Source organism: Zea mays, chromosome 9 (genome assembly GCF_902167145.1).
Source record: "Zea mays cultivar B73 chromosome 9, Zm-B73-REFERENCE-NAM-5.0, whole genome shotgun sequence".
NCBI classification, from domain to species: Eukaryota; Viridiplantae; Streptophyta; class Magnoliopsida; order Poales; family Poaceae; genus Zea; species Zea mays.
In genome coordinates, this window is record NC_050104.1 from 106,662,581 (window position 1) to 106,686,251 (window position 23,671).

General features: G+C 45.6%; 1 protein-coding gene across 1 annotated transcript; it reads left to right on the top strand.

Annotated features, from left to right (window-relative positions):
- The first annotated feature begins 16,719 nt into the window (after positions 1-16,719).
- On the top strand, positions 16,720-19,564 carry LOC103638804 (putative pentatricopeptide repeat-containing protein At3g13770, mitochondrial). Its single transcript, XM_008661617.3, has 2 exons — positions 16,720-17,294; positions 17,906-19,564. The coding sequence occupies exons 1-2, from the start codon at positions 16,904-16,906 to the stop codon at positions 19,345-19,347; spliced, it is 1,833 nt and encodes a 610-aa protein (XP_008659839.1). The 5' UTR covers positions 16,720-16,903; the 3' UTR covers positions 19,348-19,564.
- Positions 19,565-23,671: the final 4,107 nt, after the last annotated feature.

The window sequence follows — 23,671 nt, forward strand, 5'->3', positions numbered from 1 at the left end:
CGATTTGCCCAAACAAGTGTGTTTGACTTAGAGATAGGAAAAAGAATTTGATTTGCAAAAACAAACCAAGTGGTGGCAAAGAGTGATCCAAATATGCCAAATCATTAGCAAAAACAATTTGGTCTTCAATTGCATTGATGTTGCACTTCTTTTGTTGCTTTCTAATGTGTTGGCATAAATCACCAAAAAGGGGGGAGATTGAAAGGGAAATGTGCCCTTGGGCAATTTCTATAAGTATTTTGGCAATTAGATGCCCAACAAACATTAATTGAGTTCTTATGTGCAAAATGTGTGAAGAGTGCAAATCAAAGCATAAGGTATGTTTCTAGGCTTAGTATATTATTTTTATACTAATGTGTTTGTCTAAGTGCTAGAAACAGTGACAAAAGAAGAAGAAAAGAAAAGAAAAAGAGTTGGTTGTGTGCAGCCAACACCAACTCTGGCCAGGCACACCGGACTGTCTGGTGGTGCACCGGACAGTGTCCGGTGCGCCAGGCTGACCGGCGGTGAACCGGCTGCTCTCGGGAAAACGCAGAGGCGTACGACTATAATTCACTGGACTATCCGGTGGTGTACCCGACTGTCCGGTGAGCCAACGGTTGCCAACACCAACGGTCGGATGCGCAATCTGCGGGCGACGCGTGGCCCGCAGCAACGGTCGGTTGGGCACACCGGACTGTCCGATGTGCACCGGACAGTGTCCGGTGCGCCAACCGACCCCGAGGAGCAACGGTCGGATGCACCAGATATGGATGGAGATCGCGCACCAGACAACTACAGTGACTGTCCGGTGGTGCACCGGACTGTCCGGTGCACCACCCGACAGAAGGCAAGTTTGGCCTTCCAAGTTGGCCTCCAACGGCTCCTAGCTGCCTTGGGGCTATAAAAGGGACCCCTAGGCGCATGGAGGAGCACACCAAGCTTACAAGAAACATCCTAAGACATCTAGACTCTGCTTTCACGCAATCGGATCATCGTTCTTGAGATTTGAGCACTATTCGAGTTGTAAACTCCTCGCGCTGTGTTTGTGTGCTCAACTTCTCACTTGTGTGCGTGGTTGTGCTGCAGATTTGAGTCTTGTGTGTGTTGCTCTCCCCAACCTTACTCTGTGCTTTCTTTGTGATCTCAATTGTAAGGGCGAGAGACTCCAAATTGTGGAGATTCCTCGCAAAGGGGAAAATACTCTGAAGGAAAAGACTGTGGTATTCAAGTCGATCATTGGATCGCTTGAAAGGGGTTGAGTGCAACCCTCGTCCATTGGGACGCCACAACGTGGAAGTAGGCAAGTGTTACTTGGTCGAACCACGGGATAAAAATCGCGTGTCTCGTGTGTTGATTATTGTGATTGCTTTGTTCGCACGAGCGTGTTCCTTAGCCACTTGATTTCACTAACACCTTGATAATCAAGTTTGTGGCTATTTAGTGTTTAATTTTACAGGATCACCTATTCACCCCCTCTAGGTGCTCTCAAGAGTAACACCTGAATTTGGTAGATAATTAGAAAGAAATTTTATACCCCCAAATTCAGGGTGTTACATCAACTCTTGGATGTATAACACGCTCATTGGGGTCATATTTATAGGCCCAAGCCCTCAAATAGCCGTTGGAACTTTACCTCTGATTCCAGTGCCATATTAGTAGTTGTTATGTAAAGTTGCCTATTATTAATAGTTGTTGTGCACTCACCAGACCGTCTGGTGCCTCACCGGACCATGCCACGTTGGTGTCACGTCAGCAAACCGTTGGCTATTCAGTTCGATTGTTGGAGGTCCAAATGTCCAATGCACACCAGACCCTGGTCCGGTGCACTATCCGACTTCTTGTCCAGAAACAAGCTCTCTAAAATCTCGATCTGGTGCACCACCGAACTCGATCTGGCGTGCCGAAACCTTCTTCGCCCAAAACAAGCTCTCTGGTACTTCATTCCGGTGCACACCGGACTTCACTCTGCTGCGCCAACTGACTAAGTCCACTTAACACCCTCTTTGAAACTTTAATTCGGTGCACCACCGAACTTGGTTCAGTGCGCCCTAAACAGCTAGACTCAGGCCTTGTTTGTTTCCCTCCTAGATTATATAAGCTATATTATGGTGGAAGGGTAGAAGAGTAAAATATCACTTTTGGACCACAAATAAGCTACCCAATACTAGTTTATTTCAGCTTATTTATGGTCAAAAATTATATTTTACCCTTCTATCATTCCACCATGATCCAACTTATATAATCTAGGAGGGAAACAAATAGGCCCTAAGTCCTTTTAGGGCATTCTTGTCTTGGCTTCATTTGGCTAGACCTATGAGCACTTCTATGACTTATACAAACATATCCTAAGTCCATTCAAATACTTTAATTCATTGGTCTTCACCATTTTGATCATCCAAGCTTATTTTCCCAACTTTCTTGGAATTGATTCTCAAAACCTCATTTTACAATTTTGAGGTCTCTCACTTTTCAATTAGCTCCAAAATGTTTGTAAGGTCATTTAGAACTTGTCCAAATGATGAAATGGCTCAACGTCCATTTCTCTCTCAATATGCTCTTTTGCTCTCATTCTAAGCTTATACATCTGTATTTGATCTTCTCTAATCTTGCTCTTGATCATGTGATCATACACTTAGCACATTAGTTAGCCCAATGGGTTGTGATGGTCATCAAACACCAAAACAAAAATAGAAATGGCTTTCAGGTTCATTTCCCTTTCACCGACACTACCCCATAACTTTGGAACGTTTGGCACTGAATTGTAATTGAGTTCTTCAATCTTTACGGATGGCGTGATCACAACATCATGCATCAGATGATTCACACAATCTCTCCAGCCTCTCATTGTTCATTAAATGCATGTAGGCATAATGCATAGTGTATTAGTCCTTATATTATATACGTGTGTATTTTGTCAATCTCACAGACTAATGATTGATCATTGATATATCCTATACAGAGTTTTAAAGTCTGAATTTTTGTCCTAAACTCTTATCTTACCCTAGCACCAAGTGATTAAAAAGGCCAAGATAAGAGATTTTTAGATGCAGTATTATCTGATATAGAGATTTTTAGATGCTATAGAGGTGGATTGTTATCCTAAGAGCAACTCTAAGAGACTCTCTATATTTTTCCTAATTGATATGAATAGAGATTTTTGTTAAAAATAGCCTCCAACAACTTATTTAAATTGTTGTCCAAATTTAACCATTTTCTAATCCAGGTTTCTCGCTAGCCAAAGATAGAAAACATGAATGGCTCTCTAGAGTGCAAACAAGATATAGAAAAGTTATTGAAGATTGAAAATATATAGAGATTGGTTTTTATAAAAATGACTCTCTAAATGATAATTTAGAGAGGGAAATTTAGGAACTCTTGGAGATGCTCTAATGCCCCTATTGTGTATCAAATCTTATTTATTGTACCTACGACCGTTGTATACGCCAGAAAAGCCTTTCAGAACTAAAATTATTGAAAACTATTTGGGATCAATAATGACTCAAGAAATATTAAATCATTTATCGACTTTATGCATCGAGAAGAAGTTATTTGATGATATTGATATCATCAGCATTACCGTTGACATCGTATCAGAAAAACATTAGAAGAAACTTCTCAACTTGATATCAAGTGCAAGTAAGTGTTTATGGGTGTGTTTGGTTGTCATGCTAAGACACAAGCTGCACAGGACTAGTGCAGGGCTCCGGCTTGCCTGCTTTATGGTATGCACTAGTCGTTTGTTTGGTTCGGTGCACATATGCAAACTGTCCATTAGTAGGTGGTGTTTGGTTGGCTGTTTTACACCCTACATTGCATTAAGCAATATGACCTCTTTGTGTTTGGTTACCCATTGTTTGCATGGTGCAGTTACCTCAGTTTAAAGTTTGTGAGTTTACCACCCGGGCCCTCAACGAAAACTACTAGTCTTATACTCTTATGTACCTTATTGGCTTCAGAGAAGCACCTCTTCCTCTTGCCTAGTCTCTAGCCTTCTATTATTGGTTTACTATTAGTTGTGTCACCATTTTAGTCCATGTTACCATGCACTGGAGCATCTACATCCACATCAATGAACTCTTGCTCAGCTGGTTAACCTAATGCCTCGTTGGAGCCCATGGCATACCTCCATGTGGTCGCATCACTTGCAAATATAGCTTGCATTGTGAAAGGAACACAGACACCTAAGAGGGGGTGAATTAGGACTTCTATTTTTATTAATCTAAACTACTCCAATAATGATCCTCCTAAACAAAACCTATACAAATAACTAAACAAGAATGTGCATTAAGGTTTTGTTTAAGTGTTGTCATCTCTATCGCAAAAGGAGTTTTGCAACCTAAGTTTCAATCCTACCAACTAGCCTATGAGCTAAGCTAAGAATGATAAATCGATAACTTAAGTAAACAATAAATACGAAAGCTTAAAGAGAGGTATAGAATGCAAAGTCCTGTAGACACGCTGATATTTTTACAGAGGTATCCAGAACCATGCAAGTTTCTAACTAATCCTCATTGGCGCCCCTACCCAAAGGGTAGCCCACACAAGGGCTAAGCACCTTAGACAGTTAACTTTATAGAGAGTCACGAGTATTTTTCATGTGCAAGTGGTGCTCCAGTTCTGGCACCTCTCGGACACTCCCCACCGTCTTCACTATCAAGCTTCCAGCCGAAATGCAGTGGGCCTCATTCCCTTCGGTACACAGTGGTGATCACACCACAAATGGGGTTGGCGTGGTTTCGCAAAACTCTCGCCCCACTTGATACAAGTACAACAATTTGCACAAGAGCCGATGGTTTGTGTGGGTTTTCTAACCTCACTCAAACTACTAGGAACAACCTAGAGCAAGCGCAATGGCAGTCTAATTAACCTAAGCACTTCGCAAAGCACCTATGCTAATCACCAAGTGATTTTATTAAGAACTTGGGTGCTTGGAGCAATGAATATGTGTTTCTACTCAATAACAATGTTGCTTGGGCTTCCACACAGTCAAATGGCTGGCTAGGGGGTTTATATAGAGCCCCAACCCCAAAGTAGTCATTGGAGGAAAGCAGTCTATCTACGTTGCATCGAACCGAGGTCCGATGCATTCCATGTCAACTAGCTATTGGTCCGTCTGACATATTCTCTACGCCTCCAGAGGTCCAATGCAATACTAGCCTGGTTCAGTGACCTTGCCACATCAGAGAGTCATTGGAACTAGTCGTTGCCGACTATTGTCTGCTAGTCCGATGCGCCACCTGGCTGAGTACCTGGAAATGCGTCTCTGCGCAAACAGTCCGGTGACCCAGTTCAGTGCACACTCACAATGTCCAATGCACCCAAATTTCCCCATGTTCAATTTCTTTAGGTTTCTTCACTTGGGCTATTCTTGGCTTATGTCTTGGACTTGTGCTGAATATTTGTATGTCTTCTTTGCGGTGTTGCTTCCTCAATGCCTCAGTCCAAGTCACTTTTACATCCCATTAATTATAAACATAAACACTAGAAAACACATTAGTTCACAAAGTTATGCTGATCATCAAACACCAAAATCATATAGTTAAATGTGTTGAGGTCCATTTTTCTTACAATCTCCCCATTTTTAGTGATTGATGACAACACAACAAAAATAAGCAAATATTAAATACCAGAATGAAATATGCAATCTACCTCCATGGATGCATGTGCATAGGCAAGATGCATGAGATACCAAATTGAAAGGTATGTGGTCATTTAGAATTTGAACAACATTTTTGCATATGCAAACAATCCCCATAATGTGAGATTACGGACTTAAGGCCCCCTAACTCCATAATCCACATACTTCCTATTTTGGACCGAAACCAACATGAATAACCAATTGAAAGAACACGAAATTTTAAAAGATTGGTTTGCTTTGGTCAACAAATTTCTCCCCCTTTGGAATCAAACACCAAAAAGGAAGACATGTGAAAGCATATAGGAGTAACAAAATATTTTTGGGTCTCAAAAATACTTCCTCCCTTAGAAAAAGTTCTCCTCATTTGGCAAAGTAATCTCCCCAATGTTAAAAAGATATACTCCACCTATCGGAAAACTCTCCCCTTTGGAAAAACATTAATTAAAAAGACATTCTAGACTCCCTCTTTTTCTATGCATATTTAAATGATAAAAGATATTCTAGAGATACTGATTGAAAAATTAAAAGCATATGATACAAACAACATGGGGGTAATTAATATCAAATAAAATATCATAGTCTACTCAAGTGGAGATGACATGTATAGGATACCAAATGAAAGCTCATCATAAGAAATAACAATTGAAAAACTCAATTAGTGATACCGAATGAAGAACTTTACATCTTTTGCAGTGGAAGTTTTTGTCTATCTCTAAAGACTCCATTTTTCTTCAATGAGACTCTCTAAAGAATGAAAGACGTCGGACGAAGCCGATTGAAAAAATGGAGAGACCCTCTACTTATAGCAATTGATTGGCCCCTAGAAGGCCAATGGCAAGTCTCGCGAATCCTACCAACCCTCTGGACTTGGGCCCGACACGCCCTAGAGCATGAAAGTGGGGGGGGGCAAAAGTGCAAATGTCGCTTGACCTGGAAAACACCCCAAGGGGAGACACTCTCTCCTTAGGGGCTACTGTCCGGGAAAAGATCACCAGGCCCCTAGGGCCCACCGGTCAGAGAGAGCATGAGAAAAAGACCTTCGTACTACCGTAGACCACTGGTCACTATGTAACACCATGAATTTGGGGTATAAAATTTCTTTCTAATGATCACCCAAATTCATGTGTTACTCTTCTCCCTCTCACCCTAGGTTTTATCTCTCTCTAGATCCTCTCTCCCTTTTTTCCCCTTTTAAGTAGAATTAGCTTAAAATTAGGGGGATTTAATTATTTATTTTTGCCAAAACATTATGAGTCATGACATGTTGCATCATGTTGAGCTTATTTATTCTTTGAAGTGTTGCACATGTTTGAATTCATTTGAATTTGAAACCTAATTTGAATTTGGGATTGGAAACCCTAGAGAAAAGAAATAGAAAAAGAATTAGAAAATCCAAAGAAAAAGAAAAAGGAAAAGCAGCCCAGCAGCCCAGCTCGGCCCAGTCAGGCCGCGCGCCCGCGTGCCCGTGCCGCCTGACAGGTGGGATCCACCTCTCAACGACAGCTTTCTCTCTGGCTCGCTCTCTCTCTCTCGCTCTCTGCCCGCTGGGGCCAACTTGTCGGCGCCAGTTGTTTCCCCCTCCGTGCCCCTCTTCCTTCTCTACCTCGCGGGCCCGCGCTGCCAGGCGCTGAGCCATTGCCCCGTGCGCCCCTTTTCTCTCTCTCTCTCTGCGTCGTGGACCCTCCCTGTCAATTCCGCCCTCCCCGCATCCACCGTGGACCGGCGCGTGCGCACTCGCGCACGTCGCCGGAATTCTCGGCCACGATGCCCACCCACGCGCCCCAACTCCCTCTTAGAGCCCCGCTCGTGCCCGCACTCACTTCCCCGCCTCATTTCACACAGCTCCGCCCTCTCTCGCGCTCTACCCACGCCGCCAGACGCCGCCGGAGACCCACGCCCGCTTCCCCGACCATCTAGCTCGCCGGAGACCGCGCCAAGCCACCCCGAGCTCCGCCCTGAGGTGAGACACCTTTGCCCGTGCTTAATTCCCCAATTTCACAAATACATAACATAGTTAAAATAAATAAAAGGAGAACCCTAGAGATTTAAACATGTTAAATCTTGTGAGATTAATAATGTGTACTACATGAAATCATCTCTGGTCTAATTTTTAGGTCACAATAAAATAAATTGAACTATGTTATGTATTTGTGAGTAACACTTAGAGAAATAATAATCTATTTCCAAAGAAAGTTGGTCTATGTTATAGTTCATGTTATACTTTGATCTCATTATTCCCTATTGTGTTTTTAAGATGCATTCCTATGTTTGTACATGTTTGGTGTGTTGTTCATTTGTACTTTCCAAATGTATTGAATGCATGCTCGCTTTATTTAGACAACGAGCAGTCCGAGGTTCCTGAGTGTGTTGTTGGAGACCTCCCTGAGCAACAACCTGGTGAAGGCAAGTACCCTCTGACCTATTATGTCCTACTTACTTTATAATTCACTGTCCCGCATTACTTTATGAAACCTAAGGATTGACTAGTCCGTATTTACCCTATCCTTGTTTACCTTTTTGGGTTATCATGGTTAGCACATTGCTATTGCCTAAACTTAATCAATGAACATGATGTGAACATTTATGATACGATATTGTTATCTTGATTATGTTGATGATCTTGTGATACTTTAGGGGGCTTAGGCCTTTTTCCTGAGTACCTCTCCATAAGGACCTGTTCGTGGAGTGACCACCCAAGATAACAGTGCAACCATGAGGGTGGAATGGGACGCCCTTAGCTGATTAATTAGATGAACCTGGAGGTGTAGTTGGCTTAGCCGGAGGGCCGTCAATGGGGGCCGGGGCGTAGTGCTCGCTCTACCAAGGGGGGTGTAGAGGTTCATTCGATTTGGTTTTGTTAGTCACCCACCTTGGGGAGGTGCACTGCGTTTGTACGACTGGCGAAACCTAATGAGCAGCTATGCAGCAGGGGAGTCTTGTAAAGGCTATGTAGTGTATCCCTGGCCATTCACCTTGGTAGTGAAGATCGGGTCTGTACAACCCAGACTGGAAAGGGATCACGACTCGTGGGTAAAGTGTGCAACCTCTGCAGAGTGTTAAAAAACTGGTATATCAGCCGAGCTCACGGTTAAGAGCAGCCTTGGGATCCTCTTTGATTAGAAGAACTTTGGATACTTTTATGATGATGGTTAATAATGATGTTATAAATCTGATCTCTGGCATTTCCTCTTTTGAGGGAGTACTTTTGGGTAATAACTGGGTTGTTACTAAAACTTGTCTCTACTACTAACAATAAACACTTGACCAAATAAAAGAAACTGCTTAACCATAACCCCATATACAGCTAGTCCACTTTAGCCAAACAGGACATTTGCTGAGTACGTTGATGTGTACTCACCCTTGCTTTACAAACCACCCCACCCTAGGTTGTCCCCACTGTACTCAGTGCTCAGGAGGTGATGCTGGCAACATGGAGGACTTCGAGGAGTTCCAGGATTACAAGTTTTAGTTTATCTTAGTGGCGAACCCCCAGTCAGCTGCCTGTGTAGGCTTATCATCTATGTTTCATTTCTCCGCACTTTGATATTTATGTTGAACATTATGGTTATGTATTAGACTATGTGGATGTCTTGGACATCTTGATGTAATTAAAGTACCTTTCCGCTATTTATTTCGAGCATTGTGTGATGATGTCCAATTATGTAATCGCTGTGTACGTGAGTTTCTGATCCTAGCATGTACATGGTTCGCATTCGGTTTGTCTTCCAAAACTGGGTGTGACACACTAGGAGGGTATTGTAACTGTCTACCCAAGAAAGCACCCGTCCTGGATAAACCTTGAGGCACCGAGCCCGGGGTCGAGCGAGAAGGAACTAGAAAGGGGGTCGTGCGAACCGAGGGGAAGCCACTCGAGTGGATTCCTCGCCTAACCCAAGACTGACCCACCATAAGTGGTTGACCGCATTAACTATGCCTGGCATCGAGTCGCAATGGAGAACCGGTCTGCCTCCCACTCATGACCTACAAGCCCCTCGGCCTGCGACACCCATGACCTATTGAGACTAGGCCTAAGTGCACAGGCCATCTACAGGGCCTGCAACACGATGAGCCACATCAGAACCCAGGCTACGAAGGCCAGGGGTCAGCGTGGCATAGAGGCAGTAATGATGGCACCAGGGCCTCGCGCTGCCCATGCCGTCCGTTATAATGAGCACAAGCAGAGACGGTCGGATGATTAAGGCACATGCAGACAACGCGGCTTCACCAGGGTAAAACACTCAATTTTACCACAACATAGTGGCTCCTTCTTGAGGAAGCCACCGGCATTCGACCCCCACCTTGACCTATAAAAGGAGGAGGTTGGTCATGAATGAGGAGGATAACTCTGGGACAACATACCAGAAAGAGGACACTCAACGGAGGGCAACAACACACGCTCGACGAGACTAGAAGACCTGGAGCCTAGAGCCACAACATAGTTCGGGACTCCCCTGATAGTATTTAGGTCCACCCATGCATAAGATACTTGGGAGCTCTCCTTCTCTCTCTCTCGCCCGCTTGTAGCCCCTACTACGAGTATTGAGCAACAAAGGTGCTGGTAGCGCAAGCCGTCGAAGACCGGATGTAGGGACGTTCTTCCTGAACCAGTATCAACTTTGCATCCACCGAGCACACCATCCAGAGCCTAGGACGCACACATACAAATTTACTTGTCGAAGTGGAGGTTCGAAACACCGACACCTAGCTTGTTAATTCCAATAGAATTGAGCTCATTAACAATAAGATTCAAACAAGAATACATATCTCTAACACGATTTTTTATTTCATTGTAAAAGAACTAATCATTCAAAGCTAGGCAATATTTTTGCTCATGGACATTGGATATGTCGTCATGAAGCTCATGTAATTTTAGCGAAATCTTATTAGCAGTTTTCAAAGTAAATACTTGATTGAAGATTTCTATGCTAAGAGATTCATACAAGCATTTTTTAGCTCAAGCATTTAAATGAATTTCTTTTTTGTCACTCGTGGTGAGCTTTTCGGGATTGTAAGGGGGTTTCAACCCGTCGCGAGTGACTCTCCAAACACCTAGATCAATAACTTCTAGGTAACAAGCCATTCTAGCACTATAATAGGGGAAGTCAAAGTCGTCTAGAGGGGGTGAATTGACAAAATTTAAAATTCACAACTTTAAACACAAACTTCAACCCTGATTAGACGTTAGAACGAGAATAGAAACAATCGAAGTAAGAGAGAGAGAGAGCTCTTCTTGCACAAGTTGCTAAAATGATTGTCGATTACTTCGGGTAGCAACTTAATTGATATGAAATCAAACACAAGCAAGAGAATTGGAGAGAGGAGGGAGAGGAAGAAGCAAATTGCAATAAGATCAACACAAAGACATGGGTAATTTATTTGTCGAGGTTCGGTTATGAAGAACCTACTCCCCATTGAGGAGCCCACTAAGGACGAGTCTCTTCAACCCTTTTCCTCTCTCAAATAGTCACGTAGACCAATCGAGTTTTCTTCACTTTTCTGAGGGACACAAAGTTCCGCAAGGATCACCACACACTTAAGTGTCTCTTGCTAGCTTTACAAGTGAAAGAATGGAGGTTGAGAATGAGAAAGAAACTCAAATCAAGAGCACAAGAACTTTCAACACTCAAATTAAGAACACTCTCGTAAGGCACTAATTATCTCGAGCTCGGATCACTTTGATTTGACACTGGCTATTGAATGCTTTGAGTTGTTGCACTTGTTGTATAAAGGTTTGGTGTCTCTCTTGTGTCTTAAATGTGCTAGTTGGGAGATATTTATAGCCCCAACCATCCCAAATAGCTATTGTAGAAGTTGGGAATTTACTGCTCTGTCAGGTGGTGCACCGGACCCCCTACAGTGCTAGTCTCGTGCACCCCCGAACCATTTGACACTGACTATAGCAGGTGACTGTTCTGATTTGACAGGGGTACCAGACCGAGTCCTTGTGCACCGTAACACTACCACGTAACCAGAGTCGTTGAACCTGTCAGACGGTCTAGTGCAACACCAGACCGGTCCGACGCGCCAGCCTCCAAACAGCCCAAATACACCCTCTCTGGGTAACTGGTCTAGATAGTCACCGTACCGGTCTAGAGCACCAACTGATAGAAACCGAGTCTTGGCCTCCCTGCGCACATGGTCTAGTGCACTAGACAGCAGACCATCTTTTGCTTTCTTGTCCAAATCTTCTTCAACTGATTTTGACTAGTCTTGAGGATCTTCCTATGACTTAGACAAACTTATCTAGTGGCAATCAAAGTAGTATAAGTCATGGATCTTGGACATTTTACTCTCTCTAACTCATATTCTTGTTTTGGCTCAAACAAGCTCTAAATGATTGATTTGTTGAAACTAAGCTATCCAAACACTTTAGATGTATCAAATAGGTTCTAGTGTTATTTAAAGCTTATCCAAAGTATAGAACTAGTGCTAGCTCATCTGTTCCAAGTTTTCCCCCTTTTGGTTTGTTTTGAGATGATTCTGACTTAGAAACTGAATTGTTGAACTTATAAACCTATGAATCAAATACTAGGAAAACTAGTTAGTCCGAAAGGTTGTGATGATCATCAAGCACCAAAATCAATATAGGAAATAGTTTGAGGCCATTTCCCTATCAGGAAGTTAGTGTCGTCAAAGTGAGATGGCCTATGGGTATCCATCCCTTCCCTCTTTTCTAGCGTCAGCTCAACGACGGTTAAGCCAAAAGATTCCTAAAGAGCCAAACCAGGCTCTGATACTAATTGAAAAGAACGCAGGCACCTAAGAGGGGTGAATTAGGACTTCTATTTTTCTTAATTCGAACTAGGCCAATAATAATCCTCCTAAACAAAACTTATGTAAATAACTAAACAAGAATGTACAACTAAGGTTTTGTTTAAGTGTTGCTATCTCTACCGCAAAAGGAGTTTTGCAACCTAAGTCATAATCCTACCAACTAGCTTATGAGCTAAGCTAAGAATGGTAAATCAACAACTTAAGTAAATAATAAATGTGAAAGCTTAAGGAGAGGTAGAGAATGCAAACTCCTGTAGATGTGCTAGTATTTTTATCGAGGTATCTAGATTGCACAAGGTTCTAACTATTCCTCATTGGTTCCTCTACACAAAGGGTAGCCCACGCAAGGGCCAATCACCTTGGTCAGGTAAATCCATAGAGAGACATGGGCTTTCTTCATGCACAAGTGGTGCTCTGATTCTAGCACCTCTCGGATGCTCCCCATCGTCTTCACTATCAACCTTCCGGCCAAAACGTCGCATACCTCATTCCATGTGGTATACGGTGGCAGCCATACCACAAAAGTTGTTGGTGTGGTCTCGTAAGATTCTCGCCCTAGTAAATACAAGAACAATGGCTCACGCAAGAGCCGAGGTTTGTGTGGGTTTTCTAACCTCACTCAATCTACTAGGAACAACCTAGAGCAAGCACAATAGCGGTCTAACTAACATATGCACTTCGCAAAGAATCTACACTAATCACCGAGTAATTCTATTAAGCACGTGGGTATTTGGAGCAATGGGGATGTGTTTCTACTCAATAGTAATCTTGCTCTGACTCCCACACATTCAAATGGCCGGTTGGGGGTTTATATAGAGCCCCAACTCCAAAGTAGTCATCAAAGGAAAGTAGCATGTCTGCGTCATCGAACCGATCTGGTGCCCTCTACTTCAGCTAGCTCTTGGTTCGTCTAACAGATTCCCTGCGCTTCTAGAGGTCCGATGCACCACCAACCTAGTTCGATGACCCTACCACATCAAAGAGCCATTAGAACTAACCGTTGCCGACCGTTGCTTGCTGGTCCGGTGCATTGGCCCTGTGGTCCGATGCACCAGCTGGCCAAGTGCCTAGAAATGCGTCTCTTCGCAAATAGTCCGGTGACCCAGTCCAGTGCACACTCGCAAGGTTCGGTGCACCCAAACTTAGCTCATCTTTAATTTCTTCAGGTTTCTTCACTTGGGCTATTATTGGCTTGTGTCTTGGACTTGTGCTGAATATTTGTATGCCTTCTTTGAGCCTTCAAATGTCTTCTTTGAGGTGTTGCTTCCTCAATGTCTCAGTCCAAGTCACTTTTGCATCCTATGAACTATAAACATAAACACTAGAAAACACATTAGTTCACAAATTATGTTGGTTATCAAACACCAAAACCATATAGTTAAATGGGTCGAGGTCCATTTTCCTTAGACATTGGCATGTAGTGCATCAAAGGTACATTCGAGTACTCATCATCCTTGGGATGGTCCTGTTTCATTGGAGAGAAAATTCAATATGAACAATAAAGTCAAATTAACTACAACTGACAATTATTACTGCTAACGCCCCTAATAACCCAGGAAGTGAGCACCACAACTAGAACAACGCCCCTAATAACCAGCCTCCTCCTAGTAGTGAGATCCATGTCTATATTATACAAATTATAATCAAATTAGTTACAATAAGTGGTGCTTCCACTAGATTATAATAAGCATTTCAGATAAGATATGGCACAACGACAACCAAATACGGTTTGCCTCCCAGTGCCATGTGACGAGAAAGGTAATAGTTCATCATTGATCACTAGCTAAGTGCTCGTGCGTTGCAACGGGAATATATAATACCAGTATACTACGATAACTTATATACAAAATGTGTGTTATACTGTTATGGGAAAATGTTTCATAATCAATTTATGATCCAAGCCATACATAAATTTTGTTATTTTAATCTAGTTGTTTCACCACTATATTGCAACCATCAGTATCATGCAGACTTTGATATATGCCACGATTTGTATGGTCTCATCATTGGAGAGCATGTTCCACACATGCCAGAAGAAATTCCCTCGTACATCATTAGTCATCAGACATGCACCACCATACGCTCTTGCTTAAACAAAAAGGCAAGTGTGTGTTTGCAAAGAGAATTAAAGGCATGCGTGCACGAAAGCTACCCTGACGGTGGCGAGGATGACGAACTGGTCACTGTTGTCGATCCTCCTCTGTGTCACCTCCGGCGCCAAGATAACGCCACAATCCTCGATATAGTAGTCGTCGAACGCGCGCGACATGACGAGTACCGATGACTCTTGGTTGAGCTGCCAAACGAAGTGCACCCCGGGCTCATCAGCGAGGTAGTACCCCTGGCTGTTGCACCACCAGATGCGCTACTCCACTACATACATCATGTTCGAGGACACTCAGACAACATCAGCAACGTCCATCGTCCCAGCGCACAAGAATTCATGTCCGGTCAGTAGCGACTTACGTGGCAGGTTGGGCTTCAGGTGACGATGAGCTGGACGGCGTGATGGCATCGTCGTCGGATGCGGTGTCCAGAACAACCCGAGAGTCGTCGACGTTGGCGACAACCATGAGGCCCCCCTCCTTAACGATGGACAGCGCGGTGCAACTGCTCTAGACCGCGTCCAAGCGGCGGCTTCGCGGGAGCTTGTCGTACACAGTGGCGCATGCGGCCACGTAGGACTGCTTCTAGAGGTCGAACTGACAGTCGCCAAGCTTCTTCTCGTCATTGATGAGCGACGCCAACACGAGTGCCTCCTGCTCATGGTGTTTGTTCGGGGTTTCAAGTAAGAAACATGGATTCATGCTTGGCGTTGGTTTATGAAAATGACTCACAAGTCTGATCCATGGAAAAAATATTACGAAGAATAAATGTCACGCATGCAAAAAAGGGAATTTAAGTATAAAACATTATTCAAACAAAAGAAATTGCATGCAAAGCTCTTCTTTAAATAATATTACCTCCATCCAAAAAATATAATTCAAGAATCTCGGTAATACTTATCTACTACTACGCATTGTGCAAGGGTAGCAAGTGAGCTTGGTGAGAGATGTAGTAGATGTGTTTCCTGTCATAGATGCAGACATAAACACACATTTTGCTTGAGAGGTCACGGGTTCAAATCCCCTTGAGGGGAATGGGAATGACAGAACATGGGAATGAGAAACGCAGAACAAGGAATGCGAATGGTGGTAGAATGGGAATGGCAGAACAGGAATGGTGGCAGAACACAGAATGGCAGACTACTCTTGCAGCCTTAATAAGTAGTAGAGATGTGCAAAGGCTTGGTAAATGAGCATGAAACATGAATAAAGCTTAGATCTGATGCATTACGACAAGCTTATATCTGATGTAGTACCATGTGCAATGAAGTAAGAACTTCAAGCAGTTCGGGGAGGAAACGACCATCGATGTCGACAAGAGGGATCTGATGCATTACGACAAGCTTATATCTGATGTAGTACCATGTGCAATGAAGTAAGAACTTCAAGCAGTTCGAGGAGGAAACGACCATCGATGTCGACAAGAGGAGAGGTGAGCGAGAGGAGAGTGACTAAGTGAGGCGACAGGGAAAGGTGTCGGGGGGAGGTGTGTTCCTCGCACACCTGAAGCCACTTTGGCCCATAAGGAAAAAGCCGTCGTGGGCTATGCCAATGATGAACAGCTTGGAACGCCTGAATTCCCTATTCTCGAGTATGTAGACGAGAGGCCGACTTTTGCACTATTCGGACCAGCATAAGAGATCTATTTGGCATCCAAACATCCATTTCTGCAGTCCTGAAGACTATCCAAGAGTCGTGCAGCGTACCGAACCCATGTCTACAATTTATATTTGTTATTTTATAAAAAGATAAGGCATCGTTTTCGTTGGAATTGAATTTCATTCTAATAATCATAAATTAAACACAAACTAATTAAGTTAATATATTTGTATATGTAATATATTTGTTTATGTTATAGACTAGAAAATAGAACAATGTGCTATTAGTTGTATATTAGAAAAGTTGCATACAAATCTATAGAATCATTTTTTATCTCCCACCCTATGAATTTGAGATAACATTATATATAAATTTTGGAAAGTTATGAAATGTCATGTTTTAAAAAAAATAGCATAATCCGTTAGTTAGATTCTAATTCATCAAAATGAAGAAAAACAAACAGGGCATAAGAGTTTTTAATGCGTGAGTATTAGAGGGGATCGAGAGGCACATGATCACTTACTAGTTAAAAATAACTAGCAAGATATGCCCCTCAATTTTCTTTAATCCCTGTACATCTAAACAAGTCTTAATGAACCTATTGTGCTGAGTAGAATTTGTTTTTTTTTGATAATTTCATCAATTTTGTGTTCACGAGACTCTCCGTGTTAGTTTTCTCGTAGCCCCAATGCCCAATATACTAGGACCGGCCGTGCGACGACGGCGGGCAGCGGCGGCGTCGCGCGCGCGAAGTGGTCAGTGAAATGCCGGCGCGTGGGCTCTCGGATACGGCGTCACGCTTCTCATGCTCACCGCGCGCGGCCTTCGTCGGCTAGCAGCGGCGGTCTGCTTCGCACGCCGCTCCGCGTCGGCTGTGGCGGCGCTCCCCGGTGCCGGCGCCGCGCGGTTCCACGACTACGACGCCGCCATCACGGAGTGTGTCGGGAGGCGGGCGCTCCGCGAGGGGCGGCAGGTGCACGCGCGCATGGTGACCGCGGGGTACCGCCCGGCGCTGTACCTGGCGACGCGGCTGGTGATCATGTACGCTAGGTGCGGTGCGCTGGAGGACGCACACAACGTGCTCGATGGAATGCCCGAGCGGAACGTGGTCTCGTGGACGGCAATGATATCCGGATATTCTCAGAATGAACGGCCTGCCGAGGCCTGGGATCTGTTCATCATGATGCTCAGAGCTGGTAGATCACTTAAATCTTGTCTTTTACTATTCTATTGCCACCAAAGAGGCTCTTGTCATCTGTCTAACAAACTGACCAAATAAGATAATGATGTGGCCTTGGACCATAGTGGTCTTAATTTCCAATGCAACTGGTTTAATTCTCTAATGAGCAAGTATGATGAATAAAGCTATCTAATCTGCTTGGCACGATAATTCATATCTGGTATCCAAACTGACTTTGATTTCCACGATGTCTCTACTGGGTGCATGATCTGCTTGGTCAGAAGAAGTTATTCTCTATGAAAATTTGTTGGTTATATACTTCTTCTGTTGATGCATTATTGTTATTTCCATAGGTATGTGTGTCACACCACTATCTTTGAACTAAATTGTATAGCTTTGCCGTCATCATTGTATCATTATCTAACAATATGTTAAGCCTGTCCTAGTAATCTGTTATGTCTGTTTTTTCTTCTGCAACATTATATCCATTGACCATCAAGTTTGCAAATTTGTTCATTGTTATAGGACGCACCAAAGTTTTGACATCCTTCTAGGATGGTATATACAATGCTATGTTTTCTAACTTATTATATCATATGTGTAATCAATTTTACTTGTAACTGACAGGATGCGAGCCTAACGAATTCACTTTGGCATCCGTCCTTACCTCCTGTACTGGCTCTCAAGGCATACACCAACACCAGATTAAGCAAGTCCATGCTTTTGCCATCAAGAAAAATTTTGAGTTACACATGTTTGTAGGGAGTTCCCTTCTTGACATGTATGCCAGGTCAGAGAATATCCAAGAAGCTCGGAGGGTGTTTGATATGCTTCCTGCAAGAGATGTTGTTTCCTATACCACCATTTTATCTGGCTACACCCGACTGGGCCTTGATGAGGAAGCCCTGAACTTGTTCAGGCAGCTGTACAATGAAGGGATGCAATGCAATCAAGTTACGTTCTCAGTCCTTCTCAATGCATTGTCTGGGCTTTCTTCTATGGATTATGGAAAGCAGGTCCATGGGCTAATTCTTCGTAGAGAGTTGCCATTTTTCATGGCTTTGCAGAATTCTTTGATTGACATGTACTCTAAATGTGGCAAGCTGTTATACTCACGAAGGGTGTTTGACAATATGCCTGAGAGATCAGTGGTTAGCTGGAATGCTATGCTTATGGGATATGGAAGGCATGGCATGGCATATGAAGTTGTTCAGCTCTTCAGATTTATGTGTGATAAAGTGAAGCCTGACAGTGTTACTCTATTGGCTGTTTTGTTGGGCTATAGTCATGGTGGTCTGGTTGACGAGGGCCTTGATATGTTCGATCATATAGTTAAAGAGCAGAGCACACTCCTCAATACTCAACATTATGGATGTGTTATTGATCTTCTTGGACGTTCTGGACAACTTGAGAAGGCACTACTTTTGATACAAAAGATGCCATTTCAACCAACTCGAGCAATTTGGGGTTCATTGCTTGGTGCTTGTAGAGTTCATGCTAATGTTCATGTCGGTGAGTTTGTTGCGCAGAAGCTTTTTGACATTGAACCGGAAAATGCTGGCAATTATGTGATCCTTTCTAACATTTATGCTGCTGCTCGGATGTGGAAAGATGTTTTCAGACTGAGAAAGTTAATGTTAAAGAAGACTGTGATAAAAGAACCTGGGCGGAGCTGGATGATTCTTGACAAGGTTATTCATACCTTCCACTCTAGTGAGCGTTTCCACCCCAGGAAGGAAGATATAAATGTTAAGATTAATGAGATATATGCTGCTATTAAAGCGGCTGGTTTTGTTCCTGATCTGAGCTGTGTACTTCATGATGTTGATGATGAGCAGAAAGAACGCATGCTTCTTGGGCACAGTGAGAAGCTGGCCATAACTTTTGGACTGATGAGTACTCCTTCAGACTTGACCATCCAGGTTATGAAGAATCTTCGCATCTGTGTTGACTGCCACAATTTTGCAAAGTTTGTCTCAAAAGTTTATGGAAGGGAGATATCCCTCAGAGACAAAAATCGCTTTCATCTAATTACAGAAGGAGCTTGCACCTGTGGAGATTACTGGTGAAAGATACAATGCTATACTATTCAGATTGCTTTGCTGATAGGGGGAATCTGTCCTTATGTTGTGATTGTAGTGCAGATAATGATATGCAATGGTCTCGCAAAAAAATGATATGTAATGGTCCACTGAACACACTGAGATGAAATGATGAAAAATGTATCATGTGCCCTACATTCTGATTTCAGATGACTACAGTACTTTAGAAAATATAATTTGTGAAGGAAGATTCTACTTAGATCTCTTGCATGTCCAGTCTACTTTAATAATCTGAATATGTTTATACTTAACAAGATATACTACTGCGGCTGCGGATAAAGAACAAACCCAGTGCCAAAGGTTTCCACATGTATGGGGTTTGAGGAAATGCTAAACTGAAGCAAGCCTTTCCCTCACAAATGCGGAGAGACTGCTTCGAACCCACTACCCGGTGACTCAGTGAGATAACTGTTGGAACTTGCTCTCCTTGGCGAGTAGATCCAACGGGAAAGTGGAAAGAGTGAATGCAAAGTTTAGCGTGGGATGGTAATAGCTCTGTTAATCTGGCCTCTCAAGGGCACTGTACGGGGGTATTTATAGGCACTCGAGTGACCACCCGTCTTTTGTCAAATACGTTTATGCCCTCGAGTACCCGGTCTATCCCCAGAATATTCTCACGAGAGTAGGTTACAGACCGTCATTACGGAAAAGGCTATTACAGACGCGACCCGTAATATGTTTATCCGCGCGGGGCCCGTTATAGTGGGCCGAATCCCACTTGGGCCTCCCGACGCAGTGAGGACGTGGGACCAGTAGGCTTCGACAGAGCCTTCGTCTTGCAACGGAGAGGACGAAGGGGGACCGCGCCGATCTTCATCCAATCAGCGCCCTCGGCTTGCTCGGGTGCGCTCTGTGAATGTGGTCTTCGTCGTTGTAGGGAGGCGACGAAGGCAAAGAGCGAAGGGTAGCGTGTTCTCCTTCGTCCCAACATTTGCCCTCCGAGGGACCAGTTCGACTAAGTCATCTGGTGCCGAAGATGTCGCTAGATGGTGGAGACGCTGCCCTCGCTCGAAGTGGTCCCACGGGGGTTTTTGAAATGTGACCGTTGATGGACGTGTTAGTGTTGGACTGCGTGTTTCCCAAAGCGTCGCGCCTTGCGTGTTTCCCGAAGCGCCGCGCCCTGTCTATAAAAAGGCGGGCGCGGCCGGGACTGTTTCTTACCCTTGCGTGCGCCGTAGAAACCCTAATTTTTGCAAGCCGCTCGCCTGTCCTCCTTGCTCTTCGGCTTCGGAAGTCTGGCCCGTGTCAAGCAGACCGCACGCCGCCGCCGACGGTACGTAGCAATGTCTTCTTCCTCATCTGCTGCGAGTGCGTCGTCGGCCGATACGTCGTCCGAGGATACCCTGAGTGATTTGGTGGCGACGGAGTTGCAGCCGGGCCACACCGTGGAGTTCGGCACTTCGAGCATCTCCTCGGTTCGTGTGTAGGAGATGCAGCAGCTTGGATACTTCGGTGATGGTGTCGGGCGGGTTTCGGGCGCCGAGGAGATCCCTGAGCCTGAGGGCGAATTGGTTGTGTTCGAGGCATTTTTCATTGCCGGCCTTCGTCTCTCGGCGCATCGTTTCGTGGCGGAGGTTTTGCGGAGGTTCGACGTGCAGGTCCACCAGTTGACACCTAACGCCGTGGTTGCCCTGGCGAAGTATGTTTGGGCGTTTGCTTCGTACGGCGGTCAGCCGTCTGTGGAAGTCTTCGCCAAGAACTATTGTCTGCACTGGCAAAAGAAGAAAATAGGAAATAAGATTGCACAATTTGGATCGTGCACCTTCACGCCGAGGACTGGAAAGACTTCGACGGAAGTTGTGGAAATACTCCGTTGTGCTCGGAACAAGTGGGGCAACTGGTGGGACTTTTGGTTTTATGTCTCTGATGGGGAAGTCAAAGATCTCCCTGGGCTCCCTGCAGCCATTATGTGCTCTCATTGCTACGTGGCGTTCCCACCGTTCGAGGTGGCGGAGGACGATGAGGATGAAGGGGCCCTTCGGTGCGCTGCCCGCATGAGTAGCGGGTGCGATCTGGTTGAGGAATTCATTGGATATGGAGTATGGCCCTTGGCGCACGGCTGGGTGCTTGGCGAAGTGTGCCCCCGTCGGATGTTGTCCTTGGGCGATCAGTTGGTGCGAAGTCCTGCCTTCGCCTTGGATTTGCGGGGCCGGAACCCGGACGGGTTTGTGCGTGAGGTGGAGGCCGAGGCCACGAGGATTCTAGGGCGATACGTGCCGAGGACGGAGACCTTGCGTAGTTGGGATATTCGCGGTTCTAATGTTCGTTTGAACCGCGTTTTTGAGTTGAATCGTCTGCCATATGGCGGTTATCCGGGAGACGACGATGCTGTTGTTGTCGACCGCCGGGGAAAAAGGGCGGCAACAGCGGTCGACGAAGGCCCTTCGCGGGGAGCTGTGCCAGCTGCGGCCACAAAAAAGAGGAAACTAGGTACTGCAGCTGATGGGTTGGGGGTCTCCGATCGTTTTGCTGTGGATTTATTGGAAACTTGCGCGGCCCCCAGGGAGAGGATGTCTTCGCTCGAGCTCTCGGAATCTTTCGTGCGAATGCTGAAGGTTACCGGGGGTTGGTGGCCTAGGAATGTTCCGATCCCCCGGGCGGCCGACGAGGACATTCGTACTTATCAATTAGCTCGTGAGATGAGGATTTTTCCTTACGGGCGGAATGTTGCTGCTGTTGTGTCAGTAGTGGTGGAAAAGGATCGCCAAGACGCGTCGTGGAAGCGTCGGGCGTTTGCTAGGGTCGAGGACCCGCGCTGTGAGGTCAAGATGGCTCAAGGGGTCATGAAGTCTGCCGCCCCTGGCACCAGCAAGCCTCCATTGGGTGCGAAGTCCGCCACCCCCGGCCCCAGCAATCCGCTCCCTGCCGTGCCCGTGCAGGAGCGAAGGCCTCTGTCGCCGCCGCGTGCTGCTGAGACGGAGGTGGGCAGTGTCAGAGCCTCCATGGATATTTCTGTGGATGACAATCTTCTGGGCGGTGTCTCGATATTCGACGCGCATACAGGACAGAGACTTGCTAGTGAGTATTTTTTTTGGATTAGGTTTTTGACGAGAATGGTGCAGGGTTGGATGTTGGGCAACTGGCTGTTGCCCCAGCATCTGTGGCGGCTGGGCCAGTCATCGTGGTGACTGGTGCGACGGGGTCTGCGCAGGACTCGTGGGCCCAGTTTTGCGCCAGTGGCGAGATCTCTTTGGCCGCCGCCGCTAAGGATGTGGCAGGCTCAGTTGCGCAGCAACTGAAGCATGTAAGTTGTCTTCGGCAGTGTGTTTTTTTAATGACTTCGAATTTGACGGTGGTTGATGCTAGGCGGCCGCCTTCGCCGAGCGGATTGCGTCCGAGGCCCTGACCTCGGAGTTCGCTGTCGAGAGGCGGCGACTCGAAGGGAGGAATGAGCGCCTCCGGATGCAGCTCACTGAGGCTATGCGGGACAAGTCAGCCGCAGAAAGCAAGAGCCGCAATCTGATGGACAATCTGTTAGCGGCGGAGGCCGAAAAGGAGGAACTTGGCCACCGGCTGGCCGCAGAGAAGGAGGACGCTGACAAGGCCTGCATGGATGCCTAGGCTGCGCGCGCCGAAGCTAAACTTGCACGCACCGAGGCTAGCCTTGCCCTCCAACGTGCTGCGGAGGCGGAGGCGAACCACAGGAGCCTTCGTGGCTATCTGGACAAGGCGGAGGCCTCTACCCGCACAGGGGTGGACCGAGCGTGTGCATTGCTCGTGGACGCGTACCGACAACTTGGTGCGCGTACGGCCCCCTTTGATGCATCTGGCAAGAAGATGGGCCTTCGCTTTCTCGGGTGGTTGCAGGAGGAGCCGGAGGTGCTTCCGTCGATCGTGACGGGTCTCATGTCCTTCGCTTCGCTCATCACCTGTGAGGGGGCTGTGAATGCCTTGTCCTGTGAGGGATGTAGGCATTTTGAAGTCTTCGATTGGTCCGATGAAGACTTAGATCGCGAGATCTTCCAGGTTGAGGATGCGGTGCTAAAGCGGTCCGCTGTGGCGCTTTATGATAGGATGTGGGGCCCTCACGGCCGCGACACTGTCCGGGAAAGGTCTAACCTGGCGATGGAGCAGGTACGGATTGTTGTTATTTTATTTGATTTTTAAGAAAATTTAATGATGTTTGTGCTATTTTTGTAGATGGCGAATGATGAGGCGGTCGAAGACTTTGGTGAACTGGAGAGCGCGAACCTATTGGCGGAGGGCGCGAGGGCGGGGGCTAAGGACCAGCCGGCGCCGCCAACTGGCATTGGTGAGGACGACCCTGTGACCGCCGCCGCGTTGCCTGAAG